The 23,349-nt window shown below is 44.7% G+C and overlaps 2 protein-coding genes across 4 annotated transcripts in view; both read left to right on the plus strand.

The window, feature by feature from the left end:
* Positions 1-23,349, plus strand: part of PEMT (phosphatidylethanolamine N-methyltransferase) — a 156,889-nt gene that overhangs the window by 24,139 nt on the left and 109,401 nt on the right. The window lies entirely within an intron of this gene.
* Positions 1,429-2,117, plus strand: LOC117345790 (glutathione S-transferase Mu 5-like). The gene has a single exon (XM_033914945.1). It carries the CDS (start codon positions 1,441-1,443, stop codon positions 2,098-2,100), a length of 660 nt encoding a protein of 219 aa, XP_033770836.1. The 5' UTR covers positions 1,429-1,440; the 3' UTR covers positions 2,101-2,117.

A 23,349-nucleotide genomic window follows, 5' to 3' on the forward strand; every position in this document is an offset into this window, starting at 1 on the left:
GTGCAACATTCCATGCAGAATCCCCAAAGAGTAGCAAGATTCCGGAATCCCCAGAGTAGCAACATTCCAGAATCTCAAAGATTAGCAACATTCCGGAACCCCAAATAGGTGCAACAATCCATGCAGAATCCCCAAAGAGTAGCAACATTCCAAAATCTCAAAGAGTAGCAAGATTCCGGAATCCCCAGAGTAGCAACATTCCAGAATCTCAAAGATTAGCAACATTCCGGAACCCCAAATAGGTGCAACATTCCATGCAGAATCCCCAAAGAGTAGCAAGATTCCGGAATCCCCAGAGTAGCAACATTCCAGAATCTCAAAGATTAGCAACATTCCGGAACCCCAAATAGGTGCAACATTCCATGCAGAATCCCCAAAGAATAGCAACATTCCATGCTACCGATCCAGGGCAAGCAATGGCTTCCCCCATGTCTTAATAACAAACTATGGACTTTTCCTCCAGGAACTTGTCCAAACCTTTCTTAAAACCAGCCACACTATCCGCTTTTACCACAACCTCTGGCAACGCGTTCCAGAGCTTAACTATTCTCCGAGTGAAAAAATATTTCCTCCTATTGGTTTTAAAAATATTTCCCTGTAACTTCACCGAGTGTCCCCCTAGTCTTTGTAATTTTTGACGGAGTGAAAAATCGATCCACTTGTACCCGTTCTACTCCACTCCGGATTTTGTAGACTTCAATCCTATCTCCCCTCAGCCGTCTCTTTTCCAAGCTGAAGAGCGTAACTGTTTTAGTCTTTCCTCGTACGAGAGGAGTTCCATCCCCTTTACCGTCTTGGTCGCTCTTCTTTGAACCTTTTCTAGTGCCGCTATATCTTTCTTGAAAGCAGAATTGCTGATAAATCGCTAAAGGGTTGTCTAAGCAGTTAACATTTAGGTCCTCAAGCATTCTCGCTCTCTGTCCTAACGGGCTCACAATCTACCTAACGTACTTGGGACAATGGAGGATTAAGTGACTTGCCCAGGAGCAGTATGGGATTTGAACCCACAACCTCAGGGTGCTGAGGCTGCAGCTCTAACCACTAGGCCACACCTTCTTTCTCCAAAGAAATAACACAGCTACGAGATATCATAAACTGTATAAATAAAAACTTAGAACCACTGTTAAATGACACAGCTACATTATCATCCTAAAACAAACTGATTCATACAGCGGTAAAACAAACTTCCTCCCCTCCGACAACCACCGATGATATTCTGGGTTAATGTGATGGAGTGGAACTTGGATGGGATTGTATGTGATGATCTTAAGGTGGCCGAAAAGGTGACGGCAAAAGCTAGAAGGATACTAGGGTGCATAGGGAGAGGTATGGCCAGTAGGAAAAAGGAAGTATAAGGCTCTGGTGAGACCTCATTTAGAATATTGTGTACCGCTCGCCTCGGACGCCACAACCAGCAAGTTCGTTCGCAACTGAGCCAAGATGGCGATGATACTGGGCTACTGGGACATCCGAGGGCTGGCACATCCCATCCGTATGCTGCTGGAATACACTGACACCAAGTACCAGGAAAAGCGCTACTCCTGCGGAAAAGCTCCCGACTATGACAAAAGTGAGTGGCTCAAGGACAAAGAGAAACTGGGACTGGACTTTCCAAATATCACATATCTAATTGATGGTGATAAAAAACTCACTCAGAGTCATGCCATTCTGCGCTACATAGGGCGCAAACACAAGCTGTGTGGAGAGAATGAGGAGGAGATCATGAAGGTGGATATGGTCCTGTATCAGGCTCTGGACTTTCGAATGGGCCTTGTAACCATTGCCTATAATCCCAATTTTGAAATTCTGAAAGGGCCTTATCTTGACGCACTTCCTGAAAAACTGAGGCAGTTTTCCAAGTTCTTGTGCGAAAGGAAGTGGTTTGCCGGAGAGAAGATTACCTTTGTTGATTTCGTTATGTATGATGTTCTGGATCAGCATCGAATGCTTGAGCCCAAATGCCTTGAGCAGTTTCAAAACCTGACATCATTTCTTGACCGTGTTGAGGCTTTGGACACGATCGCCGCCTACATGAAGTCTGATCGCTATATAAAAACTCCAATCAACAACAGAATCGCTAAATGGTGCAACCAGAAGTAGGAGAGCTGTTTCTGAGCTGGAAATCAGAGAACGCAGTATACAAAAATGAGGCTGGAGGCAAAGCTTTTGAAATCTCCATTTAGAATTGTTATACATGATGTAGCAGTCATTAAAGAGTGGAGAAAAAAAAAAGAATATTGTGTACAATTTTGGAGGTCGCACCTCATCCAGCTTTTCTCAATAGCATGGTCTACTTCCCGCCGAACCCTCAACCGGATGCTACTAAATCTCCCATCCACTAAAGATCTTCACTATAAAAGAGTTTTCCACTCCATGCTTACCTTCCTGAGTCAAAACTTGGAATGGCCTTACAGAAAGGACCAGAACTGAACCTTGCCACATCATCTTCGGAAGAAAACTGAAAACCCATCTGTTCGATAGTTAATCTCCTTTACCCTCTCCTCTCTCCCTTTCCCCTTCCTCCTCTCTCCCTTTCCTCTCCCTCCTACCTATCCACCTCCCCTCTCTTCCCTCCTCTTTCTCTCCCCTCTTACCTCTCTTTACAGTCGCCTTGAGCCTGTATAGGTATGAGTGATGCATAAATAGAAGATTAGATTAGATAAAAAGGATGGAGTCGGTCCAGAGGAAGGCTACTAAAATGGTGTGTCGTCTTCATCTTAAGGCATATGGGGACAGACTTTGGAGGAAAGGCGGGAGAGGGGAGATAGGATAGAGATGTTTAAATGCCTATATGATGTAAATGCGCAAGAGTCGAGTCTCATTTGAAAGGAAGTTCTGGAATGAGAGGGCATAGGATGAAGTTAAGAGGCGAAAGGCTCTGGAGTAATCTGAGAAAATACTTTTTTACGGATGAAGGGGAACAGCCTCCCGGAAGAGGTGGTGGAGACAGAGACAGCGTGGGATAGGCACATGGGATCTCTCGGAGAAAGAAAGAGACAATGGTTACTGTGGATGGGCAGACTGGATGGGCCATTTGGCCTTTATCTGCCGTCATGTTTCTATGCTTCTATGTTAAGGGACTGTGGCACCCTGAGCCAACTTGTTGCATTGGCATTCCCACCCGCAGGGCTGTGGAGTCGGTAGATAAATGTTCCGACTCCTCAGTTTTTTGTACTTCAGACTCCGACTCCAACTCCAACTCCAGGTACCCTAAATTTCCTCTGACTCCGACTCCGACTCCACAGCACTGGTTAATTTTCAGATCGTTAAAATGAAATGTCAAGTTGAGAGAAATGAGCATTTTCGACACCACCTTCCTTTTTGCTTTTAATCAAGGTTCTAAGGCCGCAGAAGCTGCTCGCAACATTTGTGCTGTGTATATAGTGGGTGCTATAGCTGAAAGAATCGCTCGTGATTGGTATGCCAAGTTCAAAAATGGAGTCGGTAGATAAATGTTCCGACTCCTCAGTTTTTTGTACATCTGACTCCGACTCCAGGTACCCGAAATTTCCTCCGACTCCGACTCCACAGCCCTGCCCACCCGCTCATAATATCTTTCCTTTCCCTCTCACCTTGTCTCTCTTTCTCTCTCTCTCTCTCTCTCGTATCTCCCTGCTGGACCAGGTGAGACACTGGCTCAGGGTGCTTGTAATACATATCCTTGTATATGGGGGTCTATAGTGTGCTTGGTTTTATAGCAGACCACTTGATGTACACAGCACTGAACAAATATGTGGTATGTGAGCAACTGTCCTCTGTCTATAGAATCTAATCAAGACAAGATAGAGACCATAGGAAACATATCTCTGGATTACTTCTCCTGAAACCTGCCAAAGAACAGAGAGGCGAGTCTGCAAAAGCGGGTCCATTTGCTAGGCAGAAAGGGCTTTCAGCTTGAGAGGCAGGAAAAAAAATCGATGAAATGGAGTCTCTGGGCTTGCTGGCCAGTGACATGTGTCTCAGGTTCTCACCCCATGCTTAGCAAAATGTTAAATGAGGAGCACTTTGTATGTCTCTGAGGAGTAATTGCAGTACCTGGAAATCTTTTCACCATTCCCTGTCCATAACACAGAAAATATCGATGTGATGCACTTAACATTTAATGGAGTGGTTGATTTGTGTGCTGGCAGAATATGCAGGTTTTTTTTTCTTCTGTGTACTCTTAAACTGAACCATGCTCCATGCCCACAGCAGTCGCTGCCTTCAGCATGGAAATTAAGTGCTCTGCTTCATCAAAGTCCTAATAATTTCTCAAATTCAAAGCTTTCTCTCTTCACGTATGATTTGTGGTGGTTTATGGAAATTGGACGTCTGGCAGGACCTGGTAACTAACCCCTTGCTTTTGGTTGTCGGCTGATTGATTGAAATCTGTCCATTTGGTTTGATTCTGCATCTTCTGTGGGTTGTCTCTTTTTACAAATCTGAGCGTGGTTCGATATTTGCAGCCAAATTCAAATACTACCCCTGCCCTGGGAGTTAAGCTCTGGAATGCGTTGCCCAGAGGATGTGGTAAGAGCAGTTAGCGTAGCTGGTTTTAAAAAAAGATTTAGACAAGTTCCTGGAGGAAAAGTCCATAGTCCGCTGTTCAGACAGATATAGGGGAAGCCACTGCGTGTCCTGGATCGGTGGCATGGAATGTTGCTACTCTATGGGGATTCCGCATGGAATGTTGCTACTCTTTGGGGTTCTGGAATGCTGCTACTATTTGGGTTTTTGCCAGGAACTTGTGACTTGGATTGGCCTCCGTGAAGACGGGATACGGAGCTAGATGGACCAATAGCCAGTAAGGCTATTCTTATGTTCTTAAGTACATGTCTTTTGCAGCGCTTCCCACCCTTTCTGAGCCCCGGCCACACCTGCATTTTCCAAAGGGTTGTGTAGCACCTTGGCCTCTGTAGAACTGGAAGTGTTCATGGTGAAGCCTCGTGTTGCCAAAAAAACCCAAAAAACTAGGTGTGCCCTGAGAGCCTCATCAGAGGCTGGAAAGATTGAAATCAGGAGGTGCAGGAGGGGGAATAGGAGGAGATGCAGTGTTCATTAAACGGGGCCTGGGTTTCATGCCCTTCCTGCTGTTCTCTGAGACTCTTTTGTTCAAAAGCTAGAGTAAAGAGAGTTTTTTAAAGACGTCCTGAATTTTTAATGTTCCAATTCAGCCTGGAGTGATTCAGGAAGGGTAGTCAACAATGAAAAAGCAGAGGCGTAACTTGCCTTCATTTTTCTACGTTTCTATCAATCAATAAATAAGTACTTTGGATTTCTAAGGGAGAGGAAGGAATAGTAGATGGCATGTAAATATGATTTCGAAAAGAGTTTTGATAGGGAGAGGTGTTCCACAAAGTGGCGACTAATAGTAAGGGTAGGGGGTGCTCCTTCCGTGCCTCCTCCCCGCCGCCGCACTCCACACGTTCGCTCTCCCTGCGCCCCATACCTCTAAACCTTCACCAGCGCAAGTGACTGCTGCAGCATGCTCCTCGTGTCAGCGTTGGATTTCCCTCTGTCGTCACTTCCTGACCCCGTGACCCGGAAGTGATTCAGAGGGGAACCAGGCTGGCGTGAGCAACAGGCAGGAGAAGATCTACAGAGGTATGGGGTGGGGGGGAAGGATGGTGCGAGCATGATGTGGCAGGGTGGGGCGGAGGTGCTGGCACCCCCACTGACACAGCACCCAAGGCGGTCCCCCCCTCTTTACTTCGCTACCGGTTCCACAGGGATATTGTCCCTTTTGGCTTTGTTGTTTAATCTTTACATGGCAACCGTAGGAGTGCATTACAGATTATATGCAGGTGATATATTGGTTTTCTTTCCTTAATGAAAACAATGTCAAGGAGTTGGGACGAGATTGGATTTGTGCACGAAGAATGTTGTGATTGGGATGACAATTCACGGATTAAAATTAAATGTCGGCAAGACTGAGATGCTAATAGTGGGAAAAGATAAAGATACGTTATGTCCAGAATGCTTGAATGCGATGGGTGTCCAGCTGATTGTAAAAAAGGATACGTCGTCGTTAGGGGTCAATGTGGATGCTGGTCTAACCATTCAAATAGGTTATGCTCAATTACACCTCTTGCGTAGGTTGAAATCCATGATATATCATGATTTTTGAATTGTTGACCCAGGGGATGATACTGGCTAGATTGGATTACTGTAATGCCCTATTTCTTGGCGTGGCTAATACAAAGAGTCAGGCCTAGCCGTTATTAATGAATTCTGCAGCTAGGTTGATAACAGCTGTAGATCATGACACCTCTTCAAATACTGACTAGTACTAACCAGAGCTTCCTCTAGACCAGGGGTGTCAAAGTCCCTCCTCGAGGGTCGCAATCCAGTCGGGTTTTCAGGATTTCCCCAATGAATATGCATGAGATCTATTAGCATACAATGAAAGCAGTGCATGCAAATCTCATGCAAATTCATTGGGGAAATCCTGAAAACCCAACTGAATTATGGCCCTCGAGGAGGGACTTTGACACCCCTGCTCTAGATAAAGGCTGTCAACCCAATACACAAGAATTATCAGACCTAAACTAAACTAATGTTCCTCATTGAAGAAGATGAAACAAAATCAGACAAAGCTCTTTTCACTTCACGGTTCTATTAACAAAAATATATGAGTTGATACAGTAGATAAAAATGCAAGATAAGGAGGCATCGTAATATCCACACCAGAAAAAGAAGTGTTCCAACTGTTTATATCCAAGCAACAAAGTGTGAAACTATACATCGGTGTGCCGTGGCACACTAGTGTGCAGCACGAGATTCAGGTGTCGATGTGATGATGTCATGCATGCATGTGATGTCGTTGCGACGACATCCACACACCTCCAGTTGCCCTCAAGCCATGGTTTCGTAAAGTTTGCGAACCACAGCTATCGATGAAGTGGCCAGTGGGGGGTGGTTTGCCATGGTGTCTGCTTTGCAGGGCACCTGGCAGCGCTCACTTCGCTCGCTAAGAGGTGTTCTCACTGCAGTTGGGGGGGGTGGAAGGGTGAAAGCGCCACAAAGGCAAGGGGCAGGGAGGGAGAAAGAGAGGAAAGGTGGGGTGGAGAGGAAAAGATGCTGAAAGGAAATGGGTAAAACAGAGTGGGAAGAAGGACGCTGAAAGGACATGGGGAAGACAGAGTTGGGAGAAGGACGCTGAAAGGACATGAGGAAGACAGAGTTGGTAGAAGGATGCTGAAAGCACATGGGGAAGACAGGGGGGGAGAAGGATGCTGAAAGCACATGGGGAAGACAGAGGGGGGGAGAAGGACGCTGAAAGCACATGAGGAAGACAGGGGGGGAGAAGGATGCTGAAAGCACATGGGGAAGACAGAGGGGGAGAAGGACACTGAAAGCACATGGGGAAGACAGAGGGGGAGAAGGATGCTGAAAGCACATGGGGAAGACAGAGGGGGGAGAAGGACGCTGAAAGCACATGGGGAAGACAGAGGGGGAGAAGGACGCTGAAAGCACATGGGGAAGACAGGGGGGAGAAGGACCGCTGAAAGCACATGAGGAAGACAGGGGGGGGAGAAGGATGCTGAAGGGAAATGGGGAAGAGAGAGTGGGGAGAAGATGCTGGCAGGGAAGAAGACAGAGATGCCAGACTAAGGGGGGAGTGGAGGGAAGAAGATGGGTGCCAGACCAATTTGCAGGGGGGGGGAGAAAGGGCACAGTAATAGAAGAAATGGAAGACGCAGAGAGAAGAGAGACAGTGGATGGAAGGAATTGAATGAGAAGATGAGGAAAGCAGAAACCAGACAACAAAGGTAGAAAAAAAAAATCTATTTCTTTTTTTTTTTTTCTTTTTTGCTTCAGGATAAAGTAGTATATTAGTTGTGTTGATAAAAATTTATAAACAAACCCCTGCCAGATGAACATCTCTTTCTCCATTTCAGCAGCCAGAACTTTGATTTCTAAGGAAGGAATAAGCTAAATATTGCAGTACTGAGGTTTGTATGGATGCTGCGGGGACGGTGACGAGACGATGAATGGGACGTTGGGCCAGGGATGGTGCAGTGACGGGGACAGATTTTTTTTCCCCTTTTCATTCTCTAATCCCCTTTTTAATCATTCCTAGCATTCTGTTTGCCCTCTTCGCCGCCGCTGCTGCTGCCACACATTGTCTACAAGTACTCCCAAATCTCTTTCCCGGGGGCTCTCCCAGAGTATACCACCGGACATCCTGTATTCGTGCATATGATTTTTGATACCGACATGCATCACTTTGCACTTATCCACGTTGAACCTCATTTGCCATTTCGTGGCCCATTCCGCGAGTGTGTTTGTCTCGTAGGTCTTCGTAATCCTTCTGTGTAGTCACCACTCCGAATAACTTTGTATCGTCCGCAAATTTAATCACTTCACTCGTTGTGCCAATTTCTAGGTCGTTTATGTTGAAGAGCACGGGTCCTAGCACTGAACCCTGCGGCACTCCACTCGTGACGCTTTTCCAGTCTGAGTATTGCCCATTTACCCCCCCCTCCCTCTCTGTTTCCTATCCGCCAACCAGTTTTTAATCCACGTGAATATATCGCCCTCGATTCCATGGCTTGCAATTTTTCATGCAGGACCTTGTCGAAAGCCTTCTGAAAATCTAGATATACGATGTCGACCAGGTCACCCTTGCTCAGGGTCACAAGTAGCAGCGCCGGGATTTGATCTCACAACCTCTGGGTGCAGAGACAGCAGCTCAACCAATGAGCCTCAGCCAAAGCAGCTAGTAGATCTTTCTCTTGTCTAGCTTTGGCTTGTCTGGTAGGAGGTCTACACAGATCATTGACAAGAGGGAGCTGTATCCGAGATCTGCCTGTGCATCTCTAGCTGTCCTTTTACCTTACGGGGAAAAGCATAAATACTATTGTCCTCCGAGGTTCATGAGAAATGTTCCATAGAGTGCGTTGCCAGGCAGAGAAAAAGGAACATGATACATTGATTAGGTCTGTACCTGAGTCTTTGGCAGTGTCCTGCACTCCATGAATCCAGTGCCATAAACATTGCCTTCAGATGAGTTAGAGCTACACTGTGAAGACGCAACAGATTAGATTTCTATTTTGCTCTTCTGTGGATTTCTCTGGCAGCTTAGGGAAGGCTCATGCTAGTACGAAGGGTCCAGAGGCGATCCTATTGTGATTTCTCGCATCCCAGCGCTGAAAAGTTACAGTACACTGGGGCTGAGCAATAAGTGTGTTGTTTTTTAAAAGTCAAACTTCAGTTCCCATTTGCAGTTCACGCAAGCAAACCGGTATCTCATTTTACTTCGTTTTGCTGGGCGCTTTCTGCTAGCTACGCTGCATACCCTGCTTATACATTTACTACGAAAGAACGATGGTGCAAGTATTCAAAGTAGAGAATGACACGGGGACAAATCTGGCCCCGTCCCAGCAGGAACTCAATTTTCCTGTCACGTCCCTGTGAGTTTTGTCACTGTCCCTGACCTTACTCCATTCCTGTAAACTCTGCCCTAACTGCACAAGCCTCGGACACTGATGATTTCAAAGTGTTTGAGGCTTATGCAGATGAGGACAGAGCTTGCAGGAATGAGGCAGGGACAGGAAAAATTTGTCCCCATGTCATTCTCTACTTGGGAGAACAGTATAGAAAATTGAATAAATAGTGTGGAAAGCTTCAGACTCTGATAGCCAGAGCTGGTATTGTGATGTCATAATGCCTCATTCCACCAATAAGAGCCATCCTCATCAGTGATGTCACAATGGCTTGATTGTCCTACACTTGTCTCACTTTTGCTACATTTTGATTTCTAGAGTGGCGCAGTGGTTAAAGCTACAGCCTCAGCACTCCAAGGTTGTGGGTTCAAACCCATGCTGCTCCTTGTCATTTAATAATAATAATTTTATTCTTATATACCGCCATACCGAAAAAGTTCTAGGCAGTTCACAACAAGGTGAGCTTAATACATGGGATACAGCTAAAATACAAATTAGAATAATGCACTTAAAAACAGATAAAGACAGAAAGCATTTACAATATAATGGCAGGGAAAGAAGTAATACATAGAACAGATAAAATACCTCAAGTTGAATCTAAGGAACTTGATTGAAAAAATGAAGCAGAATGCATTAAGATATTAGCCTTACAAAGAGTTTAATCTCCCTATTGCCCCAGGTACATTAGATAGATTGTGAGCCCACCAGGACAGACAGGGAAAATGCTTCAGTACCTGAATAAATTAATGTAAACCATTCTGAGCTCCCTGGGAGAACGGTATAGAACACAGTTCTTCAACCGCTGGTCCGCGGACCGGTGTCGGTCCGCAGGAAATTTTTGCCAGTCCGCACAGGGCCGGCAAGACTGACTGACTTCAACTTCCTGCCGGTCCGCGCAGGGCCGGCAAGATCAACATCCGAAGTCTGCGCTGGGACGGAGAGATCTTGGGGAGCCTCCGACAGTGGCTTTCTCCCCTCTCTGCAGCTCTCCTTTACTTCCCAGCGCAGCGATTCACGAAGGCAGCCTCGGGGCTTTTGATGAGTCGCGGCTGCCTCTGATGATGCAACTTCCTCTTTCCTCAGAGGCGGCGCGACCCAACAAAGGACCCGAGGCTGCCTTCGTGAATCGCTGCGCTGGGAAGTAAGAAGAGCTGCTGGGAGGGGAGAAAACCACTATCAGAGTCTGGGAAGCTGCTGGGCAGGGGGGGAAAAGGGACAGCTGCTACTGGAGAGGGAGAAGGAGAGATGCTTCTGGGAGGGGAGGAGGGAAAGGAATCTGGGAAGCTGCTGGGCGGGGGAAAAAAAGGGACAGCTGCTACTGGAGAGGGAGAAGGAGAGATGCTTCTGGGAGGGGAGGAGGGAAAGGAATCTGGGAAGCTGCTGGGCAAGGAAAAAAAGGGACAGCTGCTACTGGAGAGGGAGAAGGAGAAGGAGAGATGCTTCTGGGAGGGGAGGAGGGATAGGAATCTGGGAAGCTCCAGGGCAAGGGAAAAAAGGGACAGCTGCTACTGGAGAGGGAGGAGAGATGCTGCTGGGAGGGGAGGAAGGGAAGAGAGTTACTGCTGGACAGGAGGAGGAGGGAAGGGAGAATGAAAAAAGGAAGGAAACAGCTGGCAGAGAGATTAGAGGAGGGGAAGGGGAGACACAGGCATGAGAAAGTAGAGAGATTGATGATAGGAAGGGGTCAGCAGAAAAATAAGCAGAGAGGGACAACGATGATAGATCTGGTGTAGGAGAGATAAAAATGAAGAGCAGTGAAGCTGGAATGAATCATGTAAAAAGGAGAGAGGGGGCACAAGCTGGATGGAAAGGGGAGAGGGGCATAGAAAGAAGACAGATACCATATGGAAGGGGGAGAGGACAGACAGTGAATGGAAGGGGCAGATGCTGGATTGAAGAGACAGAGAGGGCAGACGCTGGAAGGAAGAGAGTGAAAAGAAGATTGAAAGCAGAAACCAGAGACGACAAAAGGTAGAAAAAAATAATTTTATTTCTATTTTGTGATTAGAATATATCAGATTTGAAATATATATCCTGCTAGAGCTGGTGTTAGACATAACTGGGGACTGCAAAACCCAGGCAGTGCTTCTTTAGCTTCCAGCTGGCTTAGGGCGCTCTCTGACCAGGGGGCAGTTGCCCTAGTTGCACTCCCCTAAAACTATTCCTGTCATGTGTGACTGCAGTATTCTGTTAGCATGATATTTCTATGTAGCATTCTGTAATAATTTGGCTTGTTCAGTTTTCTTGATAGTAGAGGGGATATATGTGAAGAGGAGGGGAGACAGGGGTTTTGTTGATCCTGCTCTGAATTATTTGTATTTATAAAATGACAATTGTACAGAATATTGTTTCTTTTTATACTTTAATAAAATACATTCAATATAAAATCATAACTGAGGCTTGTGTGGATGGGATCAGATGATTTGTGGGGACCGAGCTCGCGGAGATGGGGCGGAAATGGGGTTTTTAAATTTTAGTCCTAGTAGTTTGCCGGTCCACAAAATAATTCTTTTTTTTCTGCCGGTCCACTGGTGTAAAAAGGTTGAAGAACACTGGTATAGAAAACTGAATACATAAATAGTGTGAAAAGTTTCAGCCTCTGATAACCAGAGCAGGTATTGTGACAAAGGCGCGCCTCATTCCACCAATAAGAGCCAACCTCATCAGTGATGTCACAATGGCTGGATTGTCCTATACTTGACTCACTTTTACTACATTTTGATTTCTAGAGTGGTGCAGTGTAGAGAATGACACGGGGACAAATTTTTCCCTGTCCCCACCGGAAGTCAGTTTCTGCTTTCCATCCCTGTGAGTTTTGTCCCTATCGCTTGTCCCTGTCTCTGTCCTATTCCTGTAAGCTCTGCCTTAAGCGCACAAGCTTCGAACCCTTATGATTTTAAATTGTTTGAGGCTTGTGCAGATGAGGACGGAGCTTGCAGGAATGGGGCAGGGACAGGAAAAGAACTCGACGGGACAGGATGGGAAAATGAGTTCCTGCGGGGACGAGGAAAAATGTGTCCACATGTCATTCTCTAATTCAAAGAAATTAAGAATGAGGCCAAAAATCCAAAAAAGGGCTTGACTGCCCTTGATTCAGTTCTTGGCCGAAGTCCTTTTGCAGCAGTAACAGCCATGCATCAGGCATCTCTGCATGGCACAGCGGGACGGTGCAGTTTTGCACATCCTACTTGTCAGAAGAGCTTGAGTCTTGTAGATTTTCTAGGCTTAGACTGGGACTCTCGCCGTTTTGTTCTTAGTCTCCTTGCCCTGCCGAAAGATGAATTGTCTTCCCAGTCCCAATTCTGTGGCGGACGAGCTGCTTTTTCCCAGACCTGCAAATACTTTGCGCACTCCATCTTTCCCTTAATCTTCCTCATAAAATCCTGCTGCTACCACCCTTCGTGAAGTTAGCAATGGTGTAGCATGGTGATGTGCTTTGTTTCAGGTTTCTTTATTTTTGATATACTGTCTATCAAAACAAGTGTTTTAAACGGTGGACAATATAAAAAGATTATAAAGAGAACAGTTAAAATAAATAAATAAAAGCACTATTTTATCAAATATTAAAAATCCTAGACAAATTTAGGTTAATGTACATGAAACAAAAGGAAAGTTATTTAAAAGGGAGAGGTTATTTAAAATACATCGAAGTAAAATTAATAAAAAAAAAAAAAAGGACGGTAAATAGGGAGTGGCAAAAACATTAGGATGGGAATTGCTTCAAGAGAAGTATTAGATGTTTCAAAGCTTCACAAGAATGAAGGGATTAGAAGGCGGAAGCTGATACTAAAGAGTAAAGGCATCTTTAAAGAGGAAAGTTTTTAAGTTTGGCTTTAAATTTTTCAAGCGAGTTAGTTTTTCACCACACATAAAAGGAGGAATGCGCTCCTGAGGGAGGTGGTGGAGAAGAAAACGGTGACAGAGTTCCAACAAGTGTGGGATGAACACAGAGGATCTCGAATCAGAAAATAATGGATATACATTGAAGGAACTAAGGCCAGCACTGGGAAGACTTGCACAGCCTGTGTCCCATATATGGACATTCGGTAGAGGACGGGCTGGGGAGGGTTTCGAAGGCTGGGATGGTTAAGATGGGCTGGAGTGAGCTTTGATGGAGCCTCCAGTAGATGGAACCTAAGCTCACGACAGTGCAGGGCTCTGGGTTTCTGGCCCAGAAATATCTAAGAAAAAGGACCATTTCAGCTAAATTAATTAATGGAGCATGTATGGTTGGGCAGACTGGATGGACCACTTGGGTATTTATCTGCCGTCATTTACTATGTTACTGTGTTCTGTAACTGGGCAACAGCATTTGCCACTTGGGCATGTAAATGTGCAGAGTGCCTGCAAGGGTATTCTGTAAGGGCTCATGTAAGTGGCACAAGGCTTAAAAGCAAGGGGGAGGAGCATGAGAGGGGAAGGGGAGGAGCATGGAAGGGGAAGGGGAGGGTCTCAGGCCTGCCTCCCACTTATTTATTTATTTAATTAGTTTTCTATTCCGTTGTCCTCCAAAGAGCTCAGAACGGCTTTAAAGATTAAACATATATATATATTATATAGTTGACATGTTACAATTTGACATAATTACAGAACAAGTTTACTAGTTGTATCAACTAGTTTCCAGGTTACAATTTGCATAAGTTATCCTTGGCAGTGCATGTTTTTTCATAGAATCGTAGAAACATGATGGCTTCACAAAAAAGGGTAGTCCAAATGAGAGAATGACACGGGGAAAAAATTCTGTCACTGTCACCACCCCGTCCCCCCTGTCCCTGCAACATCCACCCTTCCCTCTCGCCACCTCACTGCCCTTTGGCACCCCTCACGCGTTCCGTGCATCTCCCTCCCTCCCCCTTCTTTGCACGTTTTAAGGTTTCAGAATACTCGTTGAAAGCCGCCGGAGCCTGCATGCGTGTGTGTGTGGAAGCTTCTCCTCTGATGCAACCGGAAGTTGCGTCAGAGGAGAAGCTTCTGCCCACACACGCACGCGATGCACGTAGGCTCCGGTGGCTTTCAACAAGTACTCTGAAACCTTAAAATGCGCCGCAAAGGTAAGGGGGAGGGAGGGAGATAAATTCGTAGGAAGGAGGGAAGGGGCTGCGCACGATCAGTGACCGCGCACGTTCCCTCCCTTATCTGCAGGGACAAGGCCGTTCACCGCTCCACGGCGGGCTACTCGCGGCTAGCAGAGTTTCGCTAGTGATGTTGCCGATATGCTTGTGCAGTGACTGTTGTTCATCGATTGAACGTTGTTTCAAGTTGATCTAAATAAGTTTTAAAAAAATGCAACTCTAGATATAACAGACTCTGGATATAACGGACTGTGTTTCCAGGTTCCCTTGAAGTCTGTTATAACATCTGAAAACTTGGCTTTTCTCAAAAATGTAACACTTCCCCCCCCCTCTCTGGCACCCTAAAACCCTCTATATCTTCTCTACACTTAATCCTTTAACCCTCCTTTGGAGTTCCTTTCTATCTTAGCCCTGTAAACCGTGCCGAGCTCTACGATTGCGGAGAAGATGCAGTATACAAACCTAAAGTTTTAGTTTAGTATAATGCGAAATTATACTGTAATGCAATTCATGTTTCTGACGCAGGGCAGAGTGACATTTTGAAGAGTATTAGCCCCGAGGAGAGCAGTGAAATGGCTGGGTAGCCGTCGGGCTGAAAAGATAAGTGAGCTACCACATAAAAATAATTAAAAAGCAATTGTGCCTGTATTGAATAAAATATTCATGAAAAGACCGATGATGAATATCCAACCCCAGTAAGTTCACAAAATGGGTGACAAACATTTCGCCACAACTCCCTTATAGGTCATAGTGAGCCCCCCCAAAACCCACTATACCCACATGTCTACCACCCCAATAGCCCTTATGGCTGCAGGTGCCATCTCTAAGGCAGTACAGTAGGGTTGGAGAGGGGGGTTTGGTGGGCTCATATGAATGTTGTGGTTAGAGTGGCTTATGGGCCTGGATCCTCCTCTCTATGGTTCACTAGCCCCCCCCCCCCCCCCCCCCCCCCCCGACTACATAAGCCACCTCTGTGCTGCTCTACTAGGCTTTCTTATGCCAGGTGCTGATGTTATGGAGGAAGCTATGTACATTTTTATTCCAATTTTTATGGTGGTTAGGAGGGAGGGGTCCGTGATCACTGGGGGAGAGTGTGGGAGTCTGTGCTTTGTACCTACAGTTGTTATCTAGTCACTTTGGATACCTTCTGGGCACTTAGACCTGTTTTTAAATCGCCTAAGTCAGTGGTTCCCAACCCTCTCCTGGAGGACCACCAGGCCAGTCGGGTTTTCAGGCTAGCCCTAATGAATATGCATGAGAGAGATCTGGATATAATGGTATGCAAATCTGCTCCATGCATATTCATTAGGGCTAGCCTGAAAACCCGACTGGCCTGGTAGTCCTCCAGGACAGGGTTGGGAACCACTGACCTAAGTCACAACGTATGAATTTTGTCTACGAAGTCTCGTTGAACTTTTCGATTATCACTGCAGGACGACTAAGTCTAGGGTTGGCCCACATCCTGCCTACCTCCCGCCTTAACCACTCCTTCAAAAATGCCCCTTTTTACTCTGGGCGTACTCCAACACTGAAAAGGCCTTTGTCATTTTTAGATACGTCTAAAATCCGTTTCGAATGTCAGCACTTGGATGACCTGTCTTTTTGATCGTCCAAGCCCCTAATTCTCAGGGGTTTTGCTGGACGATATTTTAAGATACGTTATTAAAAGGCCGATTCTGTATTTTGTCTCGGTTTAAAGAGTCTTGATAATTTTTAAGGATGGTGGCAAAAGGCACATTATCAAATGAAATTGAAATATATCTCGTGCTACAGATTCTGATTAAGTGCAACCTCCAGGCAGATTAAGTTTAGAGGCTGTCCAAGGGCATTGGAAGCAGCTACTCAATCTGTTATTACAGTGTTCTCTAGGCTGTATTTTTAGATTATATTAAAAACTACCGTTTATTCAACTGTATACGTCAATAGATGCTGGAATGAAAGCAATACATCTTGGCCTATTCTATTCGGCAATATCTCTTTTACACATTTCTACTATCTCTGCCTACACGAGAGGATGTTTATGGAGCACGAGGTCAGGGACAGTGTGTGGTGTAGCCATCGAGAGTATTCCCATTAATGTCAGAAATAGGTCTGTCACGTCTCCTTTTCCCCCATGTCTGGAACTTTGCTCATTTCTAGATGATCTGCGATACACTCTGTAACCTTAGCAGTCCATTACATTTCTTTCTTTTAAAAAGCCCAGTAAAAATGGACTTGGCCTTAATAGAGAAAACTATTAGAGCAGTTTGGAATTAAGTAAATCACAAGCAATGAAAGGAACTTCATTAATACAGGAAAGAGAAGACAGAAGGTACAGAGAGCCAGAGAGAGAAAAACTTAGACTGACTTTCCGACACCGCAGAGCTAAATCTGCAAATCCAAGCAGACAGTAACAGGCATCCAGTGGCCTGAATGCTTTAATGGATAGGTACAGTTTAAGTTTAGACTTAAAGACAGGCAGGTGGAACTCCCCCCCCCCCAAAAAAAAAAAAAGAAAAGAAAAAATAAGAGAGATACAGAGTAGGAAAAATGCAGATACTCAAGGTCTGTGTTCTGCCAGCAATTCTTTGAATGTTACCCGTGAACGTTGGTTCTGTCCAGGGCGGATTTGATTTAAATTACTAGTCAGAAAGGCTTGATTTAAATCATGTCTGTGACGACATAAATGGATTAATGGTATCTATTTCTTAAAAAATTTAAACATTGCATGAATATGCAGGCTCATGCTGCTTAATTAAAAACTAATCCTTATTTTGTGACGAATAACTTTTGGACCATACTGTATGATTAAATAGAAAATTATCTTTAGATAGATTTAAAAAAAAAACCAAAAAAAAAATCCAATTTAAATTACAAAATCTAATTAAATTTTTTTTTATTTTTATTTTTTAAATCATTGATTTTGTCCGCCCTGGTTGTGTCTGAACTTAGAAACGTCACCTTTCATCCTTGTGTCTGCAGCACTGGCCATTCTCACGCTTCCAGGGTAGGTGGCCTTAGGGCGTAGACCTACCCTGTGTCCTGCTACATCCATCAGAGAGGAAACTCCCCTGGATTCTAAAACATGCAGCCAAATTGGGAATATCATGAGATGAGCAGAACATGAATGCAGTGTTTCACGTTAGAAGTCATCGCCCAGGAAAAGGATCTAAATGTCCATTGTTGAAACCCTCAGTTAAAGTGGGAAGCAAATAGAACAGGGGTGTCAAAGTCCCCTCCTGGAGTGCCGCAGTCCAGTTGGGTTTCAGGATTTCCCCAATGAATTTGCATGCACTGCTTTCATTGTATGCTAATAGATCTCCATGCACATTCATTGGGGAAATCCTGAAAACCCGACTGGATTGCGGCCCTCGAGGAGGGACTTTATGACACCCCTGCTCTATGGTATCGCCACGCCTCAAATACTAGGTGCAGTGCTGGTCACCGTATCTCAAAAAAGATGTAGAAAAGGTACAGAGAAGGGCAACCAAAATGATATAAAGGGATGGGAACGATTTCTCTTTGAGGAAAGGCTAAAATGACTAGGGCTCTTCAGCTTGGAGAAGAGGCAGCTCAAGGGAGATATGTTAGAGGTCTATAAAATACTGAGTGGAGTGGAAAGGGAAGATGTGAATCGCTTCTTTACTCTTTCAAAGTATTAGGACTAGGGGGTATGCGATGAAGCTACTAAGTAGCAGATTTAAAATAAACTGGAGAAAATATTTCTTCACACATGCAATTAAAATCTGGAATTTGTTGCCAGAGAATGTGTGAAATCAGCTTAACGGGGTTTAAAAAGGTTTCAATAATTTCCTTAAAGAGAAGTCCATAGGCCATTATTGAAATGGCTTGGGGAAATCCACTGCTTATTCCTAGGACAAGCAGCATAAAATCTGTTTTTCTCCTTGGGATCTTGCCGGGTACTTGGACCTGGATAGGCCACTGTTAGAAACAAGATTCTGGGCTAGATGGACCATTGGTCTAACCCAGTAAAGCTATTCTTAAGCTATGTTCTCATTATGGGGAGTGTGTGGCGCAGTGGTTAGAGCTACAGCCTCAGCACCATGAGGTTGTGGGTTCAAATCCCAGGTTGCTCCTTGTGACCCCGGACAAGTTGCCTAATCCCCCATTGCCCCAGGTCCATTAGATCAGTGTTTCTCAACTCGGTCCTGGAGAACCCCCCCCCCTTGCCAGTCAGGTTTTCAGGGTATCCACAATGAATATGCATTCAAGAAATTTGCATATAATGGAGGCAGTGTATGCAAATCAAGTTGATGCATATTCATTGTAGATATCTTGAAAACCTGACTGACAAGGGGGGGGGACTCCAGGACCAAATTGAGAAACACTGCATTAGATAGTGTGAGGCCCGTCTGGACACAGGGAAAAAATGCTTGAGTACCTGATTGTAAACCACCTAAGGCTGGCTATAAGTGGTATCTAAATAGTTTAAATGAACATTTTATTATTTTTTAGTACAGTCAAACCTCGGTTACGAGTGTTTTGAAAGACGAGCAAAACATTCGCAAAATCGGCACCTCGGAAACCAAGTTTGACTCGATTTACAAGCGCCAACCCCACGATCCGGCATCCCCCCCGCTCATGTCCCCCCCAATGATCCTACATCTCCCCCCCCGAGCACCAAAATAACATCCCTTACCCCGATTTGTTACCGTGCTCGAAGATCCTCCCTCTTGCCTGTGCTGGGCTGGACTGGGCCTTGAGCATTTGCGCATGCTCAAGGCCTTCTGGTCTCGCTCTCTCCGGGATTCTCAGATCCGCCCAGCCCAGCACAGCCAAGAGGGAGGATCTTCGGGCACCGGCATGTCCTGTGTGTTGGTGCGGTGCTGATGTCAAATCGGGGTAAGGGATGTTATTTCGGTGCTCGGTGGGGGAGATGTAGGATCGCGGGGGGGGGGGGGAGGGGGGTTATGGAGCAGCGCCGGTAGCCTCAGGGGGAGGAAGGAGGTGGAACGAATCAAAGCAAGTTTCCCTTACTTACTTACTTCCTTCTTAGACTCTCACTGGCTACCCATACAAGCACGAATCCATATTCAAATTCCACTGCCTGATATTCAAAGCATTACACGGCTCTTCCCCCCTCCTATCTAAACAACCGCTTAAACCAAATCTCCACCTCAAGACACTAGAAGAACCTCGAACCCTTTCGCCTTCCCCCCCACTCAAAGGCACACAACGCAAGAAAATGTTTGACAACCTTCTGGCAACACAAGCAGCAAAAATCAACCATTCCATCTCCAATCTCATGACAATATCAGACAACTTCAAAACATTCAGAAAAGAAATCAAAACCCTGCTTTTCAAAAAATTCATCCAAATATCTTAACCCCTCCTCTTTGACCTTCAGATAACCTTCCCCCAAATGACCCACCTTAACACCTTCCAATTAAACAAATACCATCAATAGATTGTAACCTACCCTCTCTAACTGCATTCATATGTATTTTTCATACAGTTCTTCACTGTCAGTTTCATTTCCATCCTATAAGTTCACATAGAATTTTTCTTTTTTCAACCATCTTTATTTTTCTCTTCTTTATTAATTTCCAGGTACTTTAGTTAGATTGTGAGCCTTCGGGACAGTAAGGGAATTTTTTTAAGTACCTTCTTACTTCTCATTTATAAACTTAATGTATATTTTCTTCAAACCGCTTAGAACCTAACGGATGTAGCGGTATATAAGAAATAAATTACATTACATTACATTACATATACGAGCAATTTGGTTTACGAGCATATTTCTGGAACGAATTATGCTTTTTTTTTAGTATTACAGAACTGATTGATGACCTTCCAGAAAGCGGTAAAGACCCTCCTCTTCAACTAAAATTCAACCGCAGTCTACGCCTCGCCCCCCTTAAATCCCCCTCCCCTCAACCCTCTCTTCTCCATTATAAACTTCTACTTAAACTACTGTATAGTCTTTGTATTGTCCAAATGTACTCCACTGTGAATGTTTGCTTGTAGACCATTCTGAGCTACTGGGAGGACGGGATAAAAATCTAAATACACTTCCCCCCTCCCCCATTCGCGGTTTCTCCATTTGCGGTTTCAGATAATTATGATTTTTTTCTGGGGAGGGGAAAATTAAAAAAACAGTCCTAAACTTTTAAAAACCCCATATTTTATCCTTCCCTGCCGCCTTCCCGGCCTTACCTGGTGGTCTAGCGGGCTTTCGGGCAGGAGCGATCTTCCTACGCTCCCTGCCCCATGCAGATCGCCATGAGGAAATGGCTGCTGGGCGTTCCCGTAGTCTCTCGAGGACTATGTCGGGAACTCCCTACAGCCATTTCCTGATGGCGATCTGCATGGGGCAGGAGCATTGGAAGATCGCTCCTGCCCCGAAAGCCCTCTAGACCACCAGGTAAGGGCATCAAGGCGGCAGGGAGGTGGGGGTGGGTCAGAGCCAGATAATCGCGATTTTTCACCATTCGCGGTCCGGCTCTGCCCATATCCCCCGCGAATGACGAGGGAGAAGTGTAAATTAAATTGCCAAGAATGTTTGAACTGCTTAGATTTAATATATATTTCCCTGCGGTTTTACTTACACACTTTGTATCTTCTTTGTGAATTTTCTTGTGTGTGGATTTGAGTGGCACCTGCCTTGGAGAAAGGCTGGATATAAATAAAGTAACCATAATCCCACAATTCTTACCACTATTGGCTCCTTACTCATTTAAAATTGCATTCATAACTTTGAGTGCCGGTGTTAAAGCAAAGTGCCGCTGCCGATTCCAGGTGTGCCGCGAGACGCCCGAGGACCAGAGGTGACGGCAGACTGCTTACAGGAAACCGCTCCCTTGTGAGTGAGAGGCGCGTCCTATAGGCAGTGAAGCCTGCGCCGGTGCCTCTCCATCGGGCGTCTCGCAGAACACCTGGAATCTTTCCAGAACCCCCACCACTGGTGGCAATGGGAGAACCGGGGACCATGGCTGGAACACATCCGCAGATGTCTACGTGATCGGACAATCACACGTGCGCATGACGTCGTCATGTCGACGCCCGCGCACTTCCGGATGCCCTCCAGCGGCGAACCCAGCGTTCAGTGTGCTGCAGCTTTAAAAAGTTTGCAGCACGCTGAATATATAGAATCCAGAAAATGGTGACTTTGAAGACAGATGCAGCGTATTTATTGGGATATATGAACCGTCTATATGAAGAAAATTCACCCAATGCTGGTATATACAGGTACAGTTTAACATAGAACTTAACCATTTTTGTTATTATTATAATTATATTCACATAATAGTTCTTCTTCTATTAATAATTGGGAGGGGGGAATGATTGTTTCATGTATTAATTGTGTATTTAATAGTGCATGTTACGCAGTGTTTATGTATCAATTCAATAAAGATTTAAAAGAAAAAAAAAGAACTTAACCATTTTTCTATCAACAGTAGTAAAATGATCAAATTGGAAGCATAAGTAAAATAAATGAAATAAATATGGAAACCTAGTACAGGTCTAGTATTGAAAATCTAAACATTTAACAGCATTGCAAAAGTTATTTAATATAAGTATGATTAAATGTTAGTACAATACAAACAGTACCTAACAGCCAACATGGAAGAACATTCAGATAACAAAGATATTATATAATGTCAGCAGAATACCAAGGAAACACCTAATAAGTACACGTTAGGACATTCAAACAACAGATATGATTATGATATCGGCATAATGATGATTGAAGCACCATAACAGGTATGCATTATAACAGCGGGTCTCCAACTCCAACCCTTTGCAGGGCCACATTTTGGATTTGTAGGTACTTGGAGGTCCTCAGAAAAAAATAGTTAATGTCTTATTATTAAAGAAATGACGATTTTGCAGGAGGTACAACTCTTTATGGTTTATAAATCTGGCGGGGCCGCGGATTTGAAACCACTGCATTAGAACATTCAAATATAGCAATGATGTTAATGCTTTTAGTACAATGCAGTCCGTTCTCGTTATTTGCAGTGCTATGGCTCTCAGAAGCCCATGAACCGCGAAATTGCGAATAACGAGACCCGTCTATGGGAAAATAAGAGGCTAGGTTCCAGCAGTCCATTTTGCACCTCAAAAACACATAGTGAATAATGGAGCCTATAGAAACAAATAGGGTTAGGTTCCTGCATGGGACAGCATTTGACCCCCAAAAAAAACCCTAGTCGAACGTGTAAAATGTTGCAAACTTTTTTTTTTTATTTGCAGTATTGTTTATAGAAGAAACATTCTTAAACAAAATAATTGCACGGAACAGTGCTAGGAAATAATTACAGTAATCAGGCTGTGGATTTGTTGACATTGAACTCGCGGCTGACAGCAGAAACCGCTTGCCAGAGCAAAGGCTGTTTAAAACAGTATTTTGTCCACTCAGACACGCGTCTTGCTTCTAACTCGCTCTCTTGACGCTTGGCGATTTCTGGAGCAAAGCTAAAACCAAAAAGTGAAAGGAAACAAGCCTTTTTTTTTCCCCCCCCCCCCTAAGGTCGGAGGTCTACGAAGAGCGGTCACAATGCATGCAACACCACGGATAAGTGAAATTGTGCATTGGGAATGCGTGAATAAACGAGAACGGATTTTACAATGAAATATTTTTCTATGTAACCAAGGGCCAAGTACAGTTGAGATATATAATAATAATAATAACTTTATTTTTCTAGGCAGTTAACATCAATTAAACAAAATTTAAGAGTTACAACTGATAAGATTTGCAAACAACGAGGTCGTTTGCAAATAGACGGGACAAGACTGGTAGTACAGAATCAATTGGGATAACTAGATGCGTGTCTAAACGGAAGGGAAATTATATGTGCAGATGTTGGCGTGGGTTAACATGATGTCTGTGTGCCGTTTTATGGGCT

Source organism: Geotrypetes seraphini, chromosome 11 (genome assembly GCF_902459505.1).
Source record: "Geotrypetes seraphini chromosome 11, aGeoSer1.1, whole genome shotgun sequence".
Taxonomy (NCBI): Eukaryota; Metazoa; Chordata; class Amphibia; order Gymnophiona; family Dermophiidae; genus Geotrypetes; species Geotrypetes seraphini.